Genomic DNA, 22,574 nt, shown 5'->3' on the forward strand with positions numbered 1-22,574 from the left:
TCAAGAAGTTTCGTGTCCTCATGCTGATCAATAAACAAATTGATAGAGAAGATCCGCTAGTTACCAGACGTGCTTCGTACTCGCCCCTATGCTTGATCGAGGTACATTTGGACTCCAACTGTACGGAGCTTCATACGAAGAAAAATTCAACCACCGGAAGTTCGGTCTTTATGTCCATTATCATGGACGCGAGCTACCGGAAGAGGCTCACGGAGCTCAAGTGCATATACCGGTACAACTGTCCAGTTATTCTGCTAACGGCTACGCTGCCAGTGCGGCTCGAGGCTTGGTTTCGGCAGGCGATGCTCGTAGGGGACGCCGAGATCATCCGAGCAAGGTCCGATAAGAAGAACATTAGCTACAACGTCGTACAAGTGACGGGACCAGGGCGTAGCGCAGTCGAGGACGAGGTCGTCAAGCAGGTTATCCGCATAACTGGCCGCATGACTGGGAAGCAGAAAGGCGTGATCTACAGCAGGTCTAAGGCTAACTGTACACGGCTCGCCGAGCTGATCCGATGCGGGTACCACCATAGCGACATGAGCTTATCAGAGCGGCAAGCGGTACTCGAGGACTGGGTTGAAGGTCGATCAGAAACCCGCTGGGTAGTAGCAACGACAGGACTAGGGACCGGGGTGGACATCGAGGGTATCGTCGCCATTATCCACGCGGAGCAGCCGTACGGGCTTGTGGATTTTATCCAGCAGACGGGCAGAGGCGGGAGGAAGGCGGGGGAGGAGGTGGAGTCGATCGTGGTGCTAGGTAGGGCGGCTGTCTACTATGACCGGCAGGCGAGCGATGTAGACCAGCTGAACCGGCAGGCAGCAGAGCGGTTCGTGCAGACGCCAGACTGCCGGAGGCTCGTGCTTGGGGCGTTCATGGACGGCATTGCGCAGGACTGCGATAGTCTTCAAGCCGTGCGCTGTGACCGGTGCCGGCAACTTACAGAGGTACAGGCCGACGGACGAGATGAGGTTGTCGGTATGGGCGAATGTAGCGAGGGTGGTACTACAGGCGACTGGCACTCCGCAGTAGCCGAGGTAGTAGACGACCGTCTTAGAGGAGATAATAAGGAGAGGCAGAGGAGGATCCGGAAGTTGCTGGAGTGGGTAGAGTTGATGGATAGCAAGTGCGCAGTGTGCTACGTCAAGTGGTGTCACCAGGGCCGGGCAGATGGTCGACAGAGGACTTACGAGCACGAGTTCCGGAGTTGCAAGGTACTAGGAGGATCGGAAGCGTATATGGCGTGGCGGCGGCAGATCCGGTTCAAAGAGTACACGTGCTGCTGGACGTGTGGTCTCCCGCAGGCTTGGTGTAAGTGGGGAGAGACGGCGAGGTGCCGGTGGGGAGATCGAGTCATGCCGGTGGTCTGGCTAGCTACAGCGAGCAGGAAGCTTGAGCAGCTGATCTGGCGAGAGCTACAAGTCGAGTGTATGGGGAAAGAGGAGTTCATAGCGTGGCTAGGGCGGGTAAGGACCGTCGAGGATACCGAGGGTACGAATCTGGTCGCAGCTTGGAAGGTGATCGTCGAGGCAGAGTGTCTAGAGTAGTAGCACAGTCAGGCTTCGGCTGGCGCCGTGCAGAGGCCCCGCTTGGGGTGGAATGTGACATTGGCCGCCCCATCCCGCTACGGATGTTGCGCCGGAGCCTTAATCAAAGTCAAACCACCAGGCAGTCCGTCTTAGGCGGCGTGTAGTGGCTCACGCCAACAATGTTGCGTCGCCCCATTCCCCGTCTGAGCCTGCCATCCTGCAGAAAAACGAGCTGAAGGATGCCGCTCGCAAGCCTTGAAACGCCTGCCAAGCCACGCTCAATCTGGTCCACGTCATCTCCGTGGCTGCATAGAACCTCGCCCTGACGCGCATGGCACTAGGGGCGCGCGCGTGGACACATGGCACAAGCTCAAAGCGATGTTCTGTGCCCTCGTCGAAGTGGACGAAGTGCCTTTACCAGGACATTGATGTGGCGTGTTCAGACAAAATTCCGAGGCCGCCAACCTAATATCCAACTAGTACGGGCCGCCAGTAGCCCGTCGGACTTCGACACTCGCAACTACTGATTGCGTGCCATCTGGATTGGCTGATTGGTCTCTGGTGTCGGAGTTGGGCCTGTGACTGCCGAGCGTGGGTGTGGTGTCTTCAGCTGGGCCAGGTCCCCAATCGTGCTGCCATGTTCCCCACTGATTTACATGTTCTAGACCACTCCATAAGCGGGACTGTTGCTTGCAGCCCATCAACATGAATCGGTCGGCTGATTGGGCGGGAAGTGTGGCCCCTGGTTTGGGTGCCGTTGTCGTTGTCCCCCTTCAAGGTTCAACGCCACCATGGAGTCCTGGGGCCAGAGGACACGCCGCCATGACACTTTACAACTTACCATGGCGGCGGGAGGTCCTTCAGGGTTATTCTTGGGCGGGTCCATGGCATCTTCCGCTGCCTTCCGGCGGATCTTCCCACTTACACAGATATCATGGTGCGCAGAAATCCAGCTTCGCCAGGTCCGGTTTCTTTGCCTAGCCTGCCTGGTCCGCCGCGCAAGAACGGAATCCCTCTGTGGCAGCTTTTGAATTTTTCCATGACCCACGCCATCTTGTTGCTTGCTGGTGTGCTTTGTGGTCATCTGTTCTGACAACACCAGTCGTGCTGCAACCTGGTGGGAGCACGTGTCGTCGATGTCTGTATTCTTATCTCCTCAGCTGCATCGCCCACGGGTATCCTGTCCCTCTGCATAATACCGAAGAGTAATTCAATCACCCCCAGAAGTCAGCCGCTCCACGCCCATTCGATTTGTCCACGCGCAAGCGAAAGCGGATTACGCCAACAAAGCACCCATAATACGTTCTGTCGGTGCAGGTGGCTTGCAGGCTGTGGCCGCGATCGAGATAGGAGATGGTGACGCGGACCTCGGACAATGGCGCAGTTCCAGTGCCTCGAGACAACACACGCAAGCAAGTTGTCTCGATTCTCGTCATTCAAGGGCATCCTCGCGACACCCAGGAGACTCGTACTACACAGTTATGTGCCACCCGGCAGCTCTTCCATTCGACAGACCTCGTCAGCCACACCTTCGAGCTGGCTGGTACGCGGCCGAATTGGACCATCAGGGAGTCAACGAACACGACACATCCGAGCGAGGGTCCAAGTGTGGTCGGATCTGTCGACATCGCCACAATATCATCAAACGCTCAGCAAGAGGATGCGCTGCTGTCAATACTGCGAGCTATGAACGTGAATCCTGAATGGGATCAGCGCAACTGGTTCGACGATGTGTTAAGAAGATTGGGAGAGACGTGGCCGACGGAGTTCGCCGACGACATGATAGCCCCATTCCTCGACTACACTGTCAGACTACTCGTCGACGCGCCATTGGACTGGGTAGGCTGGCAACAAAAACAACTTTAGATGCTATGCTACGAAGAAATATCTGGGAGGAGACCTAGCATGAACCGCATTTAGCCATAACACTCGAGCTGCGACTTTCACACCGCTGCTGGTAACCAGCCCTTGCACGCAATAGCGACCGCAAAGCCCCTTCACCGGCTTTCCCTAGCATATCAGCCGCCAGGTCTTGCGGACGGTCATCTGCGTGCGTCCGTGAGTCCAATAGAAGCTACTTCGTCGGGTTTCTGAGAGATGGGCATGACAGAGGCAAAAGTGTGAAACATGGCATATGCTAGAGCACTGAGGCTCCATGCAGTCGCCGAACGCCCTGGACGACCAGTGACCTTCCAACAAAGGTCACCGAGGGACTGAAATTCCGATCGATAGGCAAAGGAGAGCACCGTCAACGACGAGAGCGCGGCTACGTGCTCGCTGCCATCGAACTGGCATTGAGGAGAAAGACAATAGTGGTGGATTTAATGCAGTTGCGGGAAGCTGTCTCATGGTGTGATGGCACTTGGACGCAGCGATGACTTCTGCGGCGAGAAGACGTTTTTGCCTGAGGACCAGTGCTTGAACATTAGTGCCCAGCCAGTCCGGTGCAGCGCACTTTATAGCCAGGTCGGGAATTTACTCTCGATTGGTGGGAAGTAATGGGAGGTCATCATGATGTCCGGATCGCAACAAGAAACGCTCGGCCATTCTGGAGGTTCAAGCGCTGAGGCGAGGAAGTCAGACAGGTCCAGGAGGCCCCTCATAGATAATATTATTAGATGATACCGTCCACCATTGTATCTGTACCGATCCCACTGTTTCACAATTGCTGTTCGGCATTCTAGAGCTAGCTTGAGCGTGGTGCTATGCTCGAAGTCCCTGTACTCTGCCGGCTTACTGCGGCGGCCTTGGTTCTGGCGTCAGCCTTTGCAAGTTGATGACCTCCAGGTTCCACTATAGATGTCTTGCACACCTGAAGGAGGGTGCGCTCTTCGGCGTCGAACGCCTAGCCACGACTGTGACGCACACTGCCGATCTCCAGGGTGTCCATGCTATCCTCGTGCTGCTCAAACACTGGCGCATCGTTGGTAGAGGGTGACCCGCTCGCGTCGCCTTGGTTTCAGTGTCTTTGGACAAGCACGAACATGGGGCTGGAACAATACAATATCTAACAATGTCGCACAGTGCAGGTGGTCTATATCTTCACGGAGATCCATTGGGCTGACTGAGACTCACGCAAGGAGACGGAGTGTGCCCGTCAATATCTGTTCGTACCCGTTCCAAACTAGACACGGCGTTACTGGCACAGGACGCGGCGAAGTGGTTGGCGCCATTATTGAGGCTGGCATGGCCAGGTAAGCTCAGGCATGTACGAAATGAATACAGAGACTTGGCCCAGTACACTCCAAGCTGGATACTCATTACGACGTGTATCCCTCGCATGCCGATGACAGCTGGGTTGTGAATGGGAGCACAGAACTGGTGGGTGATCCTCGCGCCAAGAAAGGGTCGGTACAGTCCGCATACTGTCTGGGGATAGCGTGACCGGTCCGCACGGGAAGCAGCTCCGCCCTTAGCTCCGTTCTCAGCCCCTATGTGCCTCCTGTCATATTCCACCCCGTAATTGAGTCAACTTCAAGGGTTCAACATGCCCCACATATGCAGTGTCGACCGTGCACACCTCGACGTCCCTCTCATTCTCATGTAGGACATGTCATGTCCTACGAAAGGTCTGTGCACGTAACAGATCCGTCTCATTCCAGGCCCTTGTCCGCGCGAATTTCGATCCACTCTCAGCTGTGGATTTCCCCTAAATACTGTCTGCCTACGGTCGACTCCTTGATTGCTTGCAAGTCGAAGGACAGTGCCTCCTGGGTGGCCTTGCCTAAGACAGATAGCCGAGGCAATTTCCCCTTCTACGCGTGAAAGGGAGGCTATGAGGGCGAATGAGTGGAGGAACTTTATTTTTGAAGCTGTGCAGGTTTCCATAAATCATCATATGCGTGCCTGTCGAGACTATGTGTTGTGGGTTCTCCTCGAACCGGGTTGATATAGGATGGGGCTTCCACAACTACTTAGGCATGATCGACAGATGATGTGTACCAGAGACCGTGCCAACGAGACCCAGAAACGATCACTAAGAGACGTTGATGCAATGATAATTTGGGTGGCTTAAAATGACGTAAGCGCCAAATTATAAGCGCCTCTGCACAATTCCTTCTCAGTCGAGCCCACTCACACCTCCACGATTCCCAATCTGTGAGCACGTTGGCAGGCTGCTGCACCGGATAAACGCATGGAGTACAACCTTGACACCAAGCTATAGCACTTGAAAAAGCCGCCACGTTGTACTTGGCCAAAGGGCGATCACATGTCGGCATATTGAGATGCTGCAAGAAGGCCTGCCAGGTGTGTGAACGTGGCTATCAGAACTAAGACGTGGAAAATCTGATGGCTAGCTCCCACAAGGTCGAACCTATATGGAAACCATCTCTCGGGGATCTACAACCAGGACGTCAATTTTGGGGCCTAGGCAAAGAATCGGAGGCGACGTACCCTTAAGGCATAGACAGCTGCGGCGATGAGATTAAGCGACATCGTACAAGCCAGCCACCGAAGGGACAGATGATTTCCCAGAACGGCCCAGCCTTTGATTTGAAGGCCATGTAACAGTGATGCGAGTGAACCCAAGCCAGATGTGCTGTAGACAAGTACACGCCACTTTCTAAAGGCAGAAAAGCCAAAGTCATGGCCAAAGATGAACCCCACACTCATGACAGCCGTGATGATATTCTTGAAACCAAACGGTTATCAGATACGCTCAGACGAACTGCTGGTAAGAATAACATACAATGGAGCTGTAGAATCTTTGCAGGTCCGGGAGGCCGGACAGTCCGTAATGAACCACGGGTGCATTAGCACTCCAGACGAGGACCACGATGCCTAAATAATCGAGGCGATTGCAGGACTGGGCCCAGCTGCGACTGTGATTGGACAAGAAGTGGAATATGTTCTTAACGTCAGTATAGTAATCTAGCCGGAGAATTCGAGCAACGGGCTTACATGGCGGAACACGCGAAACAAAAGGCCACTCCGAAGCAGTAGCGCGATATCGTGGGATGATGCATATGATGAAGAAAGAAGGGGATAGTGGTGAAAGCGATACAACCAGACATATGTGAAAGGATGTTGACAGTCTCGTTATGCATGTACAGAACGCTGCGTAGTGATCTGTATAAAGACCCGGAGATTGGCTTACAACAACATTAGCTATGTATAAGCCGAATATCCAAGAGCACGTACCGATATCCAGACAGTAGGAATTCATTATCCTGTTGCTATGATGGAATCTCATGGTATGACATGAGCTTTTTGGACGACAGCTGGCCCTGCATACGATTTGCTTTTCCAGTAGGTGACATTTATAATATGTTAGAAGCCAAATACTGTAGTGATGAAGTAAGTTACAGTATCTTTAAGTAAGAACACGTCGATCAAGTATGGAGAACGATAACATAGCGACCTTGAGCCGCAAGGTCACTTATCCTACTCGTTAGTGGAGCATTCCTTGTTTGTGATGGTTAACCTGGTTGTTTGTCTCTTCTATGAGGTACGACAAGCATTATTTCCCTTTTATCCGACTGTATTACAGTACTGTATTCCACTCCGGAATTCGGTCAAACTCAAGGGGCCGGGCACTCGGGCCATTAGACGGCCGTTCTGAGAATATGACGTATATGTTGACTTACCCGCTCGCTGGTGCCCTTAAAGATGACGACTTGGACAAGAGCGGCACCCACGCCGAGAAGAGAGCCATAAGCTATCTGGAAACGAGCGGCATGTGTTCGATTACATGAGCCTGGACTGGACCAGCGCGAGGGTTTGGTACGTGATAAAGCAAAATGGGACCGACCAACCCCGTCTCAGCCTCGCAGGCAGTGCGCAGCCTAACAGCACTAGTGCACTGAGCAGCACTGGCCACTCTAGCTAAGGCCCTCCTCATTCGTGCTCTGCCTTGCGATGTCTCACGGAGCCTTCACGCTGTGCGATGCCCGTGTTAAAAGACAAACTCAACGATTGGCGCCTTGTTGACATGCATGGGCTGTCAATGGAAGGTCTCGGCCTCAACTTGGGCTGGATTGGATACTTCTGGTCACTCCTCTGATACTTGAGACAAAGATGATGGGGCACACACTAGTTAACACAATATAGGTAGCCGCCATGCGTGGCATCCACACTCGGCTGCAGAACATGCAGAGCACGTCTCTACGGATCCACACACCCCATGGCCGTGGACTTATCTCGGTTACCATTCTAAATAGCGTCGTGGAAGTTGAGTGTTGCGAGACATGATCACTTCCGTGAACGGGCGGCTGTGGCCAAGGCGAACAACTTCGACGCCGATGGATCTCATGTCCGGCCGTGCCGCGATGCGTACCGCGATGCGTACCGCGATGCGTACCGCGCCGCGCGCAACGACCGCACTGCACTTCGAGTTGGCGATGTGGGTACCCGGAAACGTTTTCTCGATCGGATCCCTGATGAATGGGACACCGCACGAGCCGCCGGCAAGGACGGCGTGGCTGATCTGCTTGTTGTTCTTCCGGCAAGAGAGTGTGTCGATGATGTCCGCGATCTTCTGTCGCACGTGTTTGCACTCGGTCTCGAACTCGAGGCTGATCATGCTCGTGCGCATCTGTGTGACCACAGAGCTGACAGCTCTGTGCGTTCCGATGTGCGTGTCGAGTATCGATTTTCGATTTGCCCGGTCGCACTCCGAGCTTGAAAAGATCTCTGCCCTGCTTGGCGGTCTCCCAGGATAGATCCCATTCGCCCCTCATCGTTCGACGGATGATGGATTTCGTGGTCGCCATGAGGATCCGGAGGCACTCTGGCTCTGGCGGCAGTTGAGCGGGTCCTTGTGTATCTTGGTTGACGCCGGCAGCCTCTTTTGCTGCTTGGTCTGCCATTTCATGCGTGGCACTCCGACGTGTGCTGGGATCCAGCGGAACTACACTTCCCGCCCTTTGCTTCGGAGTTCGTCGAGTGCTTGTATGGTCTCCACAAGGATGTATTGCCCTGATGGACACTTTGGGTTCCAGATTGCTTGGATGGCGGCTTGATTGTCTGTGAATATGGCGCACCAGCCGGGGCGGCTGGTTCTTGCATGTACGTCAAGTACCATTTTGACTAGCACCAGTCCCTTGAGCTCTGCTGTGTACACCGTGGAGGTGGTCGATGAGCCTCATGTATGATGCATCCAGTCCGTAAGACGTGGAAATCTTATCCTACCCTTGATTTACCCGTCCCTACGTACAAGCAGGACCAAATACGCAAAATCGTCTCGCGAATATGGTCTCATTGACCTCAAGCCTGCTGCAAGGGAGGGATTACAGTCTCATCTGAAACAGTTCTCGAAGGATAAGGATGGTTGGTCGCCCCTATTGTAGGTCTCGGCTAATGGCCATGAGCCTGTCGTGAAGTTGCTGCTGGAAACGAGCAAAATCGATGCCGACTTACCTGACAGTAATGGTCGGACGCCGCTCTTTGTACGGCGAAGGATCCGACGTGGTGAGTTCTGGTGTTGCTGCAACAGTTGAAGCCCGGCATCGTTCATCACATTTCGCAGAGCCAAGGGCGGAACTGGCATGAGACGCTCGATTGTTGAATTATAAAGATATGTGAGTGGGCGGGCGGGCGGCGGCGGCCCTGGCTCACAGTATGACGCAGCAGCCGCAGCTCTCGCCGCTCTCAAAGGTGAGCAAAGCGGAGCGTGTGGCGGCCTCGAAGACATTGTCGACGCCCTCGCCGCTCAGGCTCGAGCACTCGAGGTACTTGCGGGCTCCTATCTCCTTAGCGACGGCATCTCCCTCTTGCGGCGTGACGAAGCGCAGCGACTTCTTGCGCATCTCCTCTATGGCGAGGGGGTCTTCCCGGAGATCCTTCTTCAGGCCGACGAGGATGATGGGGACGTTAGGGCAGAGGCGGGAGGCTTCCTCGATCCACTGGGGGCGGGCGGGGTGTATCAGCGAACCTTTGACCATATCCCCCCAGGCGGATGCGTGGGATATCGAAGGGACCAGGGGCCGTACCTTGTGCTTGACGTTGTCAAGGGAATCTGGAGTATCAAGCGAGAAGCCGATGAGGATGACATGAGCCCTAGAATATGCCAGCGGCCGCAATCTGTCGTAGTCTTCTTGTCCAGCGGTATCCCATAACGCCAACTGAACGGACTTGCCGTCTACTCTACAATCTGTGACATAGTTCTCGAAGACTGTCGGGATCTGCGGGATGAGAGCGGATGGTCGGCGGGCGGACGGTCGAGGGTTCGGGGAGGACATACGTAATGCTGCGGAGGGTCGTGGTGGTTAGCTTGATATGCTTCGCGGCAGGCTCGGGGGGCTGACTGATGGGAAGTAGCCGAGCGTAAAGACGCTCAGCAGAGATGTTTTGCCGCAAGCACCATCGCCGATGATGACCAGTTTCCTGAGGGAATTAGATGTCAGTACCCCTTTTTTTTTTTGGTTTGGTTGGGTGGGGGGGGGATATCATGTGATGAATCGAGTTCGGCGGAGGACCCCTGAGGAGGGATCGTCGAGACGGTGGAGGGGCAAACAGGTGGGTGCGTACCTGCGGATGACGTTTTGAGGGCTTTGGCTGGCCATGGTGTCCCAGTGAGAGTAGCCGCGTGGCGGAAGAGATGGGGGACGCGGTCTGGATGGGTGCGGGATCCCTCTGGCTGCGTATATTGCGTCGTCAGGGGACGAGGATTGCAGAGGCGGATTCGAGTCCGAGATCTCAGGTTCGACCGGGGGAAGGCCGAGTTGACAGGAAACGAGGGGGCGGCCGTCCGTCGGGGAGACCTTGGGGGTGGTTCGTTGGGTATAATGGCGAGTGTGGTAGTGGTGATAATAGATACGTTTATCGATGGTTGATGAATGGGTGGCCTGGGTTCCGTCCCAAGGATGGGTAATCGAAGAAAGCGGTGGTCTGGTATTTAGGGATTATGTTGTAATAAAACAAGAGGCGGCGCAAGAGCGGGAGATGACAAGCGATCAAGCCACGCGCATTGCAATGCCAGTCCTTATTGTCAAACGATACTCCGCCCCAGCCGAGGAGGCGTCCCGACCCACATGGGCACCATTGTTTTGTGTATATAACTCGTCCCCTTGACTTGGGCAGTGGTTAAGGACCAATTTCAACTCTCTACAACCCACACATCTTGACACTTATCTCGAGCCCGGTTGAAAGCGATATGGGGGTGGACGGGGAAAGGGGCGGGACTATGAGTCGTGTCATGCAAGAGGCAGAAGATGAAGCGGCAGCGTCCTTTTCCAAGTCCTGTCCGGTCGATTGCTCTGTTCCTCGCTCTCTCGGTACCTAGAATCTGCCCCGGCAGAAGCTCTTTACTTGCGTAGCAGTCCACCGGCCAGCTTTAATACGAGCTAGGCGCAGGACAGTACTGACACTACGGCTAAGCTCCATTTACCGTTGCAAACCCCACCCCCGCGCCCCGGGGCGAGAGCGGGGTGCAAGTCGCCATTTCAGGATAAGGTTACTCCGATACGAATCAGCCAGGTGACACTGCCTAGTACACTGTAATGGGAATTGACCGTCGACTGTACAAGTCGTCTTGGTCCGAGAAACCCACCACACTGTTGACACGGGGCAGGCAGCGATCTACGCCCTCTTAAGGAGCATCGTAAACGTTGAGGGCAAAAGAAACCTGCCTAGAGCGGCATGCTCACCACGTTGGGAAGCTGGCGGGCGTGTTTGCAACTACGAGTTTGTGACATGGCGTTTTCTCCACTGCTGCTGAACCACCCATTTGTCTCTCCATTGTGGTCCTACCGTTTGACCCCTACCCGACTGATGCATCGCATCCTAGTCCCCGCCAACCCCGCCGCTCCAAGCGGTCGGCACGATCGAGCCCGACCCAGCTGGCATGTTCAGCCCTCCTGTCGCTAATTCACTTTGGTCTTAGGGCTTGGAGTTTCGCCTAATGCCGGCCTTGGTCCCATGGACTGGATTATCCTCCCCGATGTGGGTCAAACTGAGCCGCATGCACACGGGAAGTTTCATGGGCCAGCCAGCCACCTTGCGAACCAACCTCCATTGCCGGGCCAAAACCTTCGTGGAAGTGATCCGTGGATGATCATGTCATTACCTCTGGCGGGGTAACCTGCACATGCATCAAGAGTCGCTCCACGGCAACGTCTTTGGTGAACCTAGTGCCTTCAGATGCCTGTCGAGACAGAAAAGGAGCCCGAGCGCTTCATCCATACTCACACATCAGGGCCTGATCCTACAATATCCGTAACAACATCGTCCCAATATGGCCGTCAGGCCAGCTTTGGTTTCCAACAACATTATTGAGCAGGGCATGTTCTCGGCCTGCCTGGTCTTTTCACTATTCGCGGTCAACTTCTTTTCCTCCGTCTTCTCACTCATCTTGCAAGTCCTTCTCCTTGTTACCCGCTTGCCCCTCATCTTCATTACCATCGCCGCCTACGGGATACTACTGCAATGGTTCCCAAGTGGCTCCGTTGTTAAGAAGCTTGCTTTATTCATACTGATGGGTATCTCCGGCACGTGGTGGACGGACCTACAAATCGATGGCGTTAGACGTGGCTCGGTAGCCCAACAGCCATCCTGGCGCCTGCCTCAAGGCGGCTCCGTCATCGTGTCATCGGCAACTTCTCCTATCGACGCTGTGTACCTTGCGGCGGCCTTCGATCCTATCTTTACTACATCCTGTCCTGGGACGCGCAAAGTGCGCCGGCTGGGTTTGCTTCAGGCAATCCTACGCGGGTTTCGACGAATCGGGGACAATCCTCTTGGAGACGCTGCCCTTGGGGAGCTGGAGACCTTGCTTGTGGAACACCCAGCGCGAGTCATTGTGGTGTTCCTGGACTGCCCAAAGACGAACAACAAGGGCCTATTGCCCCGCTTATCAAGCCTAGTCGCCGTTCCCCTTCCACAAATGCCTTCCGAGTCAGCATCCGGTACACGCCGCCGGACGTGACAACACCGGACCATGGCGGGTGCCTGGCAATCCTCTGGAACGTGCTCTCCAGTCCTCTGCACCTTATCCGAGTGCATATCGCCGACGACGTGAATGTCCACACCGCTTTGTCACAGTCACACAAGACGAACAGCGAGCCTGCCAATTTGGTAGCGCGGCACAACGGAGATGGTCCGAACCGGAGTTCAAGGTCGAGGGTGACACGCCGACGCACAACTAAACGGCCGCTCAGGGTTCTCGGCGTCATTAAAGAATGAGTACAGCAAACAGGCATCAGCCTTGGGTGGTCAGCAAAGGTCGCGGCAGTGGAGGCGACGGGGATGGATTATTAAGCCCCGAGCAACATGAATGTAGGCAGCGCCCGTGGTTGGTACAGATGTAGTTCAACAGAAGAGGATAAAAGAAAGAGACATGCATGGATGGCCAGAAGGCGTGGTAAATAGCAATGAACATGCCACGGCGCTCGCAGAACGTAGGATATCGTACATTGGGACTGTCGATGAACACCGCCCGTCACGGCGGGAAACTCGTTCCCTGAGCCGGGCTAGGAGGCCTTAATGCCTGTCTCATAGTTTCCTTGCACCGAAATAGTTCGTCTTCCAAGGCCCGGTTCTTCCGCAGGGGCTCCTGGACGATCCTCTCGCGACTGCCCTTGCCCTTGAGCACCGCAATCTCTCGCTCGAGTCTCCCGATGTGTTCCTTTGTCTTCGTCCGCCTAGCTCGTTGGACCTTCCTGTCGTTGGCTCTCTTGCGCTCCAGTTGCGGCGAATTCACCTTGGTGACTCTCTTCGTGCCTTCTCAATGGTTTAGCTACTTCTATTGCTTCCACCCGAACCCGATTCATGCTCCTGGGCAATCCTAGGGCCTATAGACCGTGACTTGCCCTTACTAAGGTCGAGGCGCTGAGTAGACCCCAGAGACGAGGACTGAGCTCGAGTGGGATGCTCGTATCTGTGCGGATGTCCCTCCTTTACCACGTACGACGGCGCCGATTCAACCAGCAGTTTGGTAGAACATAAAGATGCTGGCCGCGTCAGTTGGAAGTCTTTAGTTGACATCATTCTGTCGTGGTGCATATGGTCTAGGTCGGAAGCAGCCATTTGCACCTGGCCGGGTGCAACGGGACACACGTCCTGGCGATCATGTGCTTCCATGAGCCCTGGCGGCAATATAGGAACCAGCCGAGCCTGCGTAACCTGTGGACTCGTTCGCGGTGCGCCACCCTCGAGGGAAGGCCCAGAAGGTGTTGACAAAGGCTGCCGCTAAGGAAGCGCTGGATGTGTCGTCTCGTAAAGCCGTGGCTACTGACATTTGTTCGAGTTTCGGGAGCGAGAGCACTCGAAAGTCGTTGCGGCAGCAGAATTAGCTGCTGTGGGAGAAGACGTCGTAGACGCTCTCCTCGAGGGGTCATCCTGCCCTCGAAGGTGAATCTCCGGAAAGACCTGGATATGGAGTAAGCATGACTTCTCTCAGGAAAAGAAGGGGAGGGAGTCGGCGATGAAGGGCGACGGCAAGCTCACCTGTCGAATAGAGGGGATAAGTTCCCCTTCAAGTTCTGTCCGAGGCCATGCACCGTCAATAGACTGACTGCTATCGTAATAGTGGCCCTTTTTGAGTCCCGGGTGAGAGCACGGTGTCACCATCGGGAGCATTGGCTTGCTGGGTTGATCTTGCCCCGAAGCTAGGATGGGCCACGAATGACCACATCCAACAACGGACAACAAAATCGTGGTCCAATATCCGGGCAGCGGTCAGGTCAGCGCCAACTCGGCATCTAAAGTCGATGCCGCTTGGATTCCCCGGAGGAAGAGCAATTACGGTAATGTTCTGGTGTGGATGCCCACGACGGATGCAGGGCCTGGGGCCTTATCAACAAAAGATCAAGTGGATAGTGATAGTTCCAGGGCTTCGAAAGCCGGTCAAGTTAGAATATCACACGAATATTTAAAATAGCCATCCTCAGCCTCGACGAAAGGAGCAAATGGTAGTTCCATTGTACTAGAAACGTGTAGGGTAGGACCTATCCCCTTGCACGGGGAGTCGGAGTCAAGTTAGAGAGATGCTGAGGGAACCGGCAAGAAGTTTAACAAGCCAAGATGGTCCAATGCAAACAGTGACTTGAAGGAGCAGAGCTCGGACGAGAAAAGGAGAGGTTCGTCTAGAGTTGGAATGGGAACACTGATGGGATGGTGCAAAATCGAAATGTCCAGAGCAGACCAAAGCTGTGAGTCAGGGGCGAGGAATGGTATGGCAACAGGGTGATCAGGGTGTGCCATCTTCAGGCCACCACTATGGCTTGCCTAAGGGTGACTGGTAGAGGGAGAAGATAGTCTCGCGTCCGTCTTTGCCACTGGCGTGGTCGCATGTGCCAGGGGTTGACGATGCTTCGACGACACAACACGTCAGCCACGACCCCCCCATTTCAAGGCTCTTGTCATGGGGGTGAGGTCATGGTGCTGCATCTCGAAGGTTAAGCTTGACTCTGTGTGTCCCGGCCGGCAGGTTCACCGTTGTGTTTAGTTGATCACTGCTCCCTCCGTGGAGATGCGGGTGCCATCCATGCCGATCGGTGGATTATTGTGATGCCAGACGCCCAGCATATGGAGACGGGAGGAGTATTCACCTGGAAATTTCCAGGCTGCTTAGGTACTTCCAGCTGTGGCACATTTGCCCACGTTCCTGCATTTCTTAGTCCAAAGACATCGCCAGCATGTACCTAGACCTCCTTTAGGCACGTCATGTAACTGATCCACGTTCCGACAGGTGAGTGCCTCGCAAATTAGGGCCTGCATTCGTTTTTGATGAGAGATGATGCCTTGCAAAGAGCGTGGCCTGTAACCGTCGCGTTGGTCCGACTGAAACGACCCTGTGGGCGGCTGTGGCCAAGTCCACGGGATCGAGTCCGCCGTCGTTGGCCTCTCCAGTGGGCAAATCGGTTCGCGGCCCTGGGAGAGCTGGAGGGATGCCCCGACCGGGGTACCAACCCTTGGCTTGGCCCAGGGATGTAACCCCTTTCCCCGCTTGAGGAGGGTAACCAGATGGATGTTGTGCGGCCCTTGTCATCGAGTAATCCTTGTTGTACCTGACAGGGGCATTGAATGGTACACGGTTGCTCGTTCTGCAAATCCTCGGCGAAGTCGTGGGCTGTACCATAGCGGACCAATTGGTTGGTCGGGACTGACTCCCAATCCCCTTTGGGACAACTTGGCTCCCCCAACGTGGTGCCCAGCCGTTTTTGCGTTCCACACACACCCAGCTCGAACGCGGCTGCCGCTCTCCGGCATGGCGTCTCCCAGAGAATATGCTTGTCAACGACCCCGTTTATGCCAACATCCTTTCAGGGCGTAATTCCCCAGCGGCATAACTTGACCAGGAGTTTCCAGGCGGAGGGAGATAGAGTACGGGGCAACGAAACCCAACGGGGCGCATGGTGTGGACTCCCTCCGTCCAGTGATGATTTTTCTCTGGCAGAGAGTGTAGGGCACTTTCACAAGCCTGTTCGTTGACTGCTTGCAGCCACACTTGGAGGGCTTGATGCTAAGCCACGGAGTGGGGTGGGCGGCTTTGCTCACAGACTGACGTGAACTTTGAATCTGAGTGGCGTGCGTGTTGTGGCGTGTTTGATTTGCTGGGCCAAATTGGACTTCAGGCTACGGCGGCCGTGTCTGGCCGGGTGGGTACTTAGGCGGCGGGGAAACATTCGTCCTGTTTGGCACAAATTCAAGTTTCATCGACCTGGCATTGAGGATGGTCCGGGTTCGCTCGAATTCCAGCACTCCATGTGCTTGCAGGGGTGGAAATGCCAGTGGCCAAGGCGAGTGCCTCGTGTGATTGCTCTGGTTCCAAGACGACGAGCTGCATAGGACTTGCCGGATGCCAGGCCCGTATCTACCGGAAGTGTCGTAGAAGAGTGCGTCGGTTGCATGACGCGCGGTTTGTCAGTTAACCTTCCGATCGGTTAACCACGCCGCCTCTGCCTTGGACGTCGAGATGCCTCCATCGCTAGAACATGTGACGATAGTTGGCGTGAGGGCGGGGGTCTGCGGCCGAACGAAGGGGAAGAAATGACCACCATACTGTACCATAGTGGACCACCTAGGTATTCCGGCTGGGACTGATTCGCAGTGCCGGCGCCGCGTAAGTCTAGACCCCCCATTGCGACCAGTGCGCATGGCGACCACCCCCCAACCTGCGCATGAGGGCATCACCGACCACATGGTCACTCTGCAATAACTGAACAAGCATTCGTTAAAAAGGCTTCAAATCAATTGATCCGCACCTCAATGCAGCTCTCCTCGTCACTGTCGTCTTCAATGATCTCTACCTCGTCGTCGCTGCTGTCGGTGTCGTCATCCGTGCTGAAGTCCGCCCCCATCTCGAGCTGCAATTGCCTCTTTGCGCGCTCCACGTTTACGACCTGAACAAACTGTTTATTGGGATCCGGATCGACTCTGCGGCGTTTAGCAGGCTTTGAAGCATCTAATGCAGCTTGGAGACGGTCTTTTTGGTGTTCTGCGGTGGTGCGCGCGATGTTCGAAGTGTCGATTGCCTTCCCGACCTTGTTGAAGAGCTTCCTGCAGGTCGCCGCCCCTAAAGGTACACCACACTTTACCAACTCCCTATGCATTTTATAGACATCGCGAGATGTTTTTGGTGTTTTGACGTCAATTGCGCACAAGGGCGTCAAAAAATCTGGCTCTAAAACCGTCGTTTGGGCCCGATTTTGGGGATTCTGCTGGGCCTCCCGTACCTCCTCATAGTCCCGCATCACGAAGCGGGAACCCAGCGCCTTCAACCGATTGTGAGGCCACACCCCTGTGCCTTTGAAGCCTCCTAAGATGTTCTCCTTATTGAGCTTTCTTTTGCGCGCAATTTGGTATGCTTCAAGGAACTCCCGCTTGCCTGGGGACTCGTTCATAGTGTTATATGCAACCTCCGCGACCGCTTGACGATAGTGGTCCTTCACCGCCGAGAACACGCCCACATCGAGTGGCTGAAGAACATGTGAGGTATGAGCCGGGAGGTAAATCAGCCAGATTTTATTGATGAAGCACTCCGTCATAAATTCCTCTGTTGCGTGCGACTTGTGGCCGTCGAGAAGAAGGCATCGCCACTCTCTAGAATCCGTAGGCTTGGTGTTGGGAATAAATACCTCCTTGAGCCATTTCAGAGCAATATCATTGCTGGTCCACCCGTTTGGTGATGTGTCAAAACACCAATGCTTCCACCTGTCAAGTTCGACGTCGGGAAACCACTGCTGCTGCACGGATTGGCCCTTAAAAATAACAAGGGGAGGGATGAAGCCACCGCCAGCAGAAATGGCCTCAATTATCGTGATCTAGGTGCTCCTGGCGCCGTCCTTTTTCAAGGTAAAGTCGCGCAAGGCATCACTGACCACGAAGCCATTGTGACCTAGGCCCTCCGCGACGCCACACTCGTCAACGTTCCATATGTTCTCGGGCCGTACTCGTTTGCCCTTCAATGACGTCAGGCGGTCGAAGAAGATGTCGATATTGGCCTTGGAGGCACCGTCGTATCGTTTGTATTCAATAAGTCGTGATCTCGAGGTCTTCAAGGTCGGGTTGCGGCGGATGAAGCGTCGGTACCAGTGCTTGCCGAGGTGTGCGGAGGGGTTGTCGAGAGCCAGCAGGCGCATCGCGAAGTGCTTGAATTGCTTCAATGGAGCTGCATAGCCCATTGCTGCTTGGTCGAGGGCCCAAGAGACCAGATAATCCTCCTGGGTCACGGAGAGGGTTTGTCGGACTTGGTACCTTTGCTTGAAGGTTGGGCACGCGTCAAGGCGACGACGTAGGTAGGATCTGTCGACATCGTGTCGTCTAGCAGCCGTCGCGACAGGTACGCCAGCCTCAACTTCATCCAGTGCGCGCAGGGCGCGCAATTGGTAGTCTTTTGCGACCATGACGATAGCTTCCTTTTTGACGGTCACAATGCAGGTGGTCGGGTCGCGGTGCGACGCGGTTGAGCAGGTTTATATGGGAAAATGTATGGTGGGGTGCTCAACCGCGTCGCGACGCGACCCCTGGTCGCGATGCGCACTGGTCGCAATGGGGGGTCTAGACTTACTAGTATCGCGGCTATGGCCCGATCAAGCCACCAATTAACTAACCCGTTGGCCCTGATGAAGGGCGGCGATCTCCATGTTGAAACAACTGCTCATAAAACCACAGGGCGCTTTAGGTGATAAAGCTTCGGAAGCCCGGTGGCAAACTCTACTATAGCAGGCTCTTGCGCATTCTCGAAGGGCATCGTATGATTGTCGGGCGTGGCTGAGCTACGATCTGTCATGATATTTGATCAGGCACCCCTCGATTTATGTTCAGTGTACTGTATCCATCGAACGCGGGCAGAATTTGGCCACGAGGATATTAACGAGCACTAACAGCTCATGAGCGTTATCGCAGGCAACCCGACGACGCCGAACGACTACGACGCCTCAGCTCCAGATTCGCGTATACCGGCTTTGGTGACAGTTGGCGTCGTCGTCGTCGTCGTAGCCCTCGTGCTCCCCATTCTGTACGTAATCTCTCTCAAGTTCCAACCACCCATATGCATGCTCATGAACAAAAGCTGTCTGGTGAAATTACAGAGCCATAATCAGCCTCAGAGAGACGTTGAGAGAGCAAAAAGGAAATTGAAGGAGACAATCGACCTGCGAATGCTAAATGATGCGAGCCCCTCACAAAAGTACGAGCAGATTCAGGGGTTTAAGAGGGAGGCTGCTGTGGCTTCAACCCAGTCCAGCGCAGCTGAAGTCTGGTACAGTATGTTCCAAGTGGTGCAGTTTTCCTGGTAACACTGACATTGCTGCAGTGCAATCTGCCTCGAAGTCCTAGTGGATGTGGACAGCGTCCGACGATTGAAATGCAAACATCTGTTCACACGACTTGCATCGACTCTTGGCTCAAAAACCGTCATGTCGATTGCCCATTATGCAAGTCAATATTTATTCCAACAGAGGCGTAACGGGCTGAGCGGTAATGACCTCGGGGCAAAGGCCCTCGTCCAGGCAAACTCCCGGCTACTTCTTCTATCTTCCTCATCAGAGTCTTCTTTGTACATCAGGTCCCATTTGGTAGCAATGCAAGTCGGTTCCCTCACACGTGCTTCATAGCCAATTCCTCGTCGGCTGCAACTTTCCTATGGTCTGCGCCTTCATCGACAGGTTCTGCGACGTCAATGTAAGCTGTCCAGCACCAAAGGCCCGCTCCCAGTCTGCAGCCATCGTAGGAATACCAAGGATGTAGAACCAGTTTGCTGATCAGCGGATGCGTGGCCTGGTGCTCCGGCTCGAGCTCCGCCGGTCCCCGAGTAGGCAGAAGTTGACATATCACCATGTTTCGGCGGCCTCGAAGCAGATTTCGGCTGGGGGGTCATGCATCGGAAGCTGCTGGCTTGGGACCACCGAGCACTTCCTGAGGAGTCTGGAAAGTACAATTCTCTTGTATGACGGGTTTCCGGTGTCGCATTGTGCCGGAGAGCTGCTCTGTGAGTTCCACGCTTCCGCGAGGATCTCTGTGATCGGCAGTTTTTATGAGAGCCCGAAATGGGATCCAAGGTCCATAGAGAGGTGGGAGATAAGATCTTGGTCGATATCCTTGTACACGAGATACCGTAGAGTGACGGTAAATGGAAGAGGCAAAAGCAGGAAACAGACGCTGTACGGGCTTTTAGGAGATCATGACAAAGCTTGGGAAACGGAAATGTGCAGAGCAAATAGTGGCCCTATTGGCTGGCAGCCACCGGACATGATTAAATGTGTGTGTGCGTGTGTGTGTGTGTGTGTTCTGGTTGACCAAACGTACATCCGAAATTGTCTGCGTACTTAAAATACAGGCTTTCATCAACAGGAGACCGAGATATCTGTGGTCCTCTCCTGGGACACCTCGCCAGTCCTTAGCTCCTCTGGGCTGGCACCCAGATCTCCAGTCACGACGATAACTCTTCTTGATGAGAGCCACTCCGTCAAGATTAATTTCGGAGCTGCATGGGTTCATCAACCTCAAACGAATCGGGGAAGATATGTGAGGATCGCTGCTTTATGTCCCCCTTCCATCATGAGCAGGGGTAAGGCCGGGGTGATGCGTAGTCATCCGGGGTGATCGGCATTCCCCAGGTTTCCCAGCGATTCGGCACCATTGTGGAGCCATTCTAGCTTTACTAGCTCGTCCACATACGCTCGTCTCCAATCATAAACCCGGAAAGCCCCCTGCGTTGACGAGTGCCCTCTGCAGGCTATCAGACATCAGACCACACAAGGTCCTACATAGTAGCTGAGCTACACAACTCTAACTTACCGAAGACCCAGCTTTCACATGCTGAGGTATGAGTTCTGGAAAGGACGGCACATTGTCAGCCTCCCAGTGCGGGGAAAGGTCAACGGTTGGGGCATACCGAGATGTAAGTCTGTCGTAGGAGGCGTGCTGCGTCCTCAGGCTGGTTTGTACCATGATGTCGAACGACAGTATCATTCAACAGAACAGGCACCCCGCAATCTCTCGGCCGCTCAGCGAGCTTAGATTGAATAGGCATGCCCCGGTAAAAGACAGCGGGTGAATACCTGGCTCAGTGCTTCGATGTAAGTTGTGAGGAGCGAAGTGTGTCACGTTCATATGTGGCACTGGTAGCCATTCCTCTAGCTTGGCTCAGTTAAGTACTTCAAACACACGACTATACGGCGGCTAACAACGGTTGATCCCTTGATACCAAGTACGTCATGTTGCATCTGATGAATCTCCCAGACCCACGCAATTGTTGGCCGGTTACAGCGCTTGGGCCATAGGTTCATTTGACATGTCAGTACCAGCAAGAGAGATCCCATCCAGTAAGGAGGTTCGGCGACACTTCACGGGTGTTTCTGCAACGCTCACTCGCCATTATAAGAGAAGTTTGAGTCAAGATGTGTCATAGATACGAGGAAATCTGCACGGTTGAAGCTTCATTCTGAACCAATGATGCGTTACTGCCCGGAAAACATCGGTGTAGAACGAGCCGCGAAGAAGCATAAAGTCCCAGAAGCAACCCAGCTTCAAGATCTTTTCCTTTCCTTCTCCTCAGACAGGACGTCTCTTATCATTTAACCGCCTAATCACTTGCCAAGTTCAATTCACTATCTCCCCTTCATCACATGCGTGCAACTGCCGTCAACATGGATGATATCCAATTTGCGTCTTCTGATTCTTCGTCCAAAAATTCCAAGCTCCTCGTCGTCGACCCATCCGCACTCGTTGAAGCCATCCTTGGCCACAAGGCCAACAAGCAAATGTCTCCTGGCTCTGACAGTTTCCAGTCAGACTACGATGAGCTCGGCGATGTGAAACCGGCATCAACGCTCTCCTCTGGAGGACGGAGCCTGCACGCTGACGCCCCCCCCCCAAGGATGTCAGAGTGGGTGCCGTCAATCCATATGCCCTTGCCGAAGCCCTGCTTGGGCGAAAGATTGAGGCTCGTACGATGGCCTCGGCGAAGATCCTGGCCAGTGTCCTCCAGACGGAATATGATGAACTCTTCGATATGAAGCATGATTCCGTGCTCTTTGCCGGACTGAAGCTCAACAAGAAAGATAGGAAAGCGGAGAAGCTGACGGAGAAGGACATGAAGATCCTAAACGAGCACGATCTCGAAACCCCTGATCTCTCGGAGGTCCAGCAGTTGAAGGACCTCGAGAAGATTGGACTGAAGGACATGGGTGAAGCCCGTGTGAAGATGGCTCGCATGCAGAATGGCAAGCTGCGCTTGATCATCGATGCGCACTCTCTGGGCAAGACGGTCACCAACCGGGAGGTGACCATGACCGTCAACGAGCTTGTCACTCCCTTCAGAATGCAAAAGGGCCACTGGATGCCGCCGAACGGTTCGTGGCGCGACATGTACGACTATTACTTCCAGATGTTCCGCAAGCGCGTCATTGGCGACCTTGCCACGTTCCAGATTGTCAACGGGAACACTATGCACAGCTTCGACGACCCGATCCAGGGTTGTACCAGCAACAGCTGGCTGATTGCCGCCCTCTTCTCCGTCTTCTGGTCGGACCCTTCTGCCATCAACCGCTCGACCCGCGTCCACCAGAACAAGGACGAGAAGAAGCGCCTCGTTATCAAATTCCACGACAAGGGCGGCGACAACAACGCCCGCACCGACACTGTGGAGGTCAACTACGA

The 22,574-nt window shown here is 54.5% G+C and overlaps 8 protein-coding genes across 8 annotated transcripts; 3 read left to right on the forward strand and 5 right to left on the reverse strand.

Annotated features, from left to right (window-relative positions):
• Window positions 1-182: 182 nt before the first annotated feature.
• Window positions 183-3,830, forward strand: B0I36DRAFT_369875 (P-loop containing nucleoside triphosphate hydrolase protein; the record flags this gene model as incomplete). The annotated part of the gene is made up of 3 exons (XM_046159838.1): window positions 183-1,314; window positions 3,046-3,371; window positions 3,765-3,830. 3 exons carry the CDS (start codon window positions 183-185, stop codon window positions 3,828-3,830), a joined length of 1,524 nt encoding a protein of 507 aa, XP_046005032.1.
• A 1,908-nt stretch (window positions 3,831-5,738) lies between these two features.
• Window positions 5,739-6,709, reverse strand: B0I36DRAFT_256078 (hemolysin-III related-domain-containing protein; the record flags this gene model as incomplete). Its single annotated transcript, XM_046150917.1, has 5 exons — window positions 5,739-5,873; window positions 5,928-6,164; window positions 6,223-6,404; window positions 6,445-6,625; window positions 6,671-6,709. Coding segments are annotated over 5 exons (774 nt in total), but the record flags the coding sequence as incomplete, so codon positions are not given.
• A 943-nt stretch (window positions 6,710-7,652) lies between these two features.
• On the reverse strand, window positions 7,653-8,741 carry B0I36DRAFT_53858 (uncharacterized protein; the record flags this gene model as incomplete). The annotated part of the gene is made up of 1 exon (XM_046162999.1): window positions 7,653-8,741. A coding segment is annotated over exon 1 (689 nt), but the record flags the coding sequence as incomplete, so codon positions are not given.
• A 344-nt stretch (window positions 8,742-9,085) lies between these two features.
• B0I36DRAFT_256394 (ras-like GTPase, Rho2 subfamily) lies at window positions 9,086-10,036 on the reverse strand (the record flags this gene model as incomplete). The annotated part of the gene is made up of 4 exons (XM_046150935.1): window positions 9,086-9,376; window positions 9,464-9,655; window positions 9,779-9,857; window positions 10,002-10,036. The coding sequence occupies 4 exons, from the start codon at window positions 10,034-10,036 to the stop codon at window positions 9,086-9,088; spliced, it is 597 nt and encodes a 198-aa protein (XP_046005035.1).
• A 1,186-nt stretch (window positions 10,037-11,222) lies between these two features.
• Window positions 11,223-12,653, forward strand: B0I36DRAFT_426019 (uncharacterized protein; the record flags this gene model as incomplete). Its single annotated transcript, XM_046162371.1, has 2 exons — window positions 11,223-12,273; window positions 12,330-12,653. The coding sequence occupies exons 1-2, from the start codon at window positions 11,707-11,709 to the stop codon at window positions 12,651-12,653; spliced, it is 891 nt and encodes a 296-aa protein (XP_046005036.1). The 5' UTR covers window positions 11,223-11,706.
• Window positions 12,654-12,909: 256 nt separating this feature from the next.
• B0I36DRAFT_256402 (uncharacterized protein) lies at window positions 12,910-13,191 on the reverse strand (the record flags this gene model as incomplete). Its single annotated transcript, XM_046150936.1, has 1 exon — window positions 12,910-13,191. A coding segment is annotated over one exon (282 nt), but the record flags the coding sequence as incomplete, so codon positions are not given.
• Window positions 13,020-13,707, reverse strand: B0I36DRAFT_436720 (uncharacterized protein; the record flags this gene model as incomplete). Its single annotated transcript, XM_046162845.1, has 2 exons — window positions 13,020-13,555; window positions 13,593-13,707. The coding sequence occupies 2 exons, from the start codon at window positions 13,705-13,707 to the stop codon at window positions 13,203-13,205; spliced, it is 468 nt and encodes a 155-aa protein (XP_046005038.1). The 3' UTR covers window positions 13,020-13,202.
• A 5,521-nt stretch (window positions 13,708-19,228) lies between these two features.
• Window positions 19,229-19,556, forward strand: B0I36DRAFT_399902 (uncharacterized protein; the record flags this gene model as incomplete). The annotated part of the gene is made up of 2 exons (XM_046161654.1): window positions 19,229-19,405; window positions 19,529-19,556. Coding segments are annotated over 2 exons (205 nt in total), but the record flags the coding sequence as incomplete, so codon positions are not given.
• Window positions 19,557-22,574: the final 3,018 nt, after the last annotated feature.

The sequence above is a fragment of the Microdochium trichocladiopsis genome (genome assembly GCF_020744255.1).
Source record: "Microdochium trichocladiopsis strain MPI-CAGE-CH-0230 chromosome Unknown B0I36scaffold_14, whole genome shotgun sequence".
NCBI classification, from domain to species: domain Eukaryota; kingdom Fungi; phylum Ascomycota; class Sordariomycetes; order Xylariales; family Microdochiaceae; genus Microdochium; species Microdochium trichocladiopsis.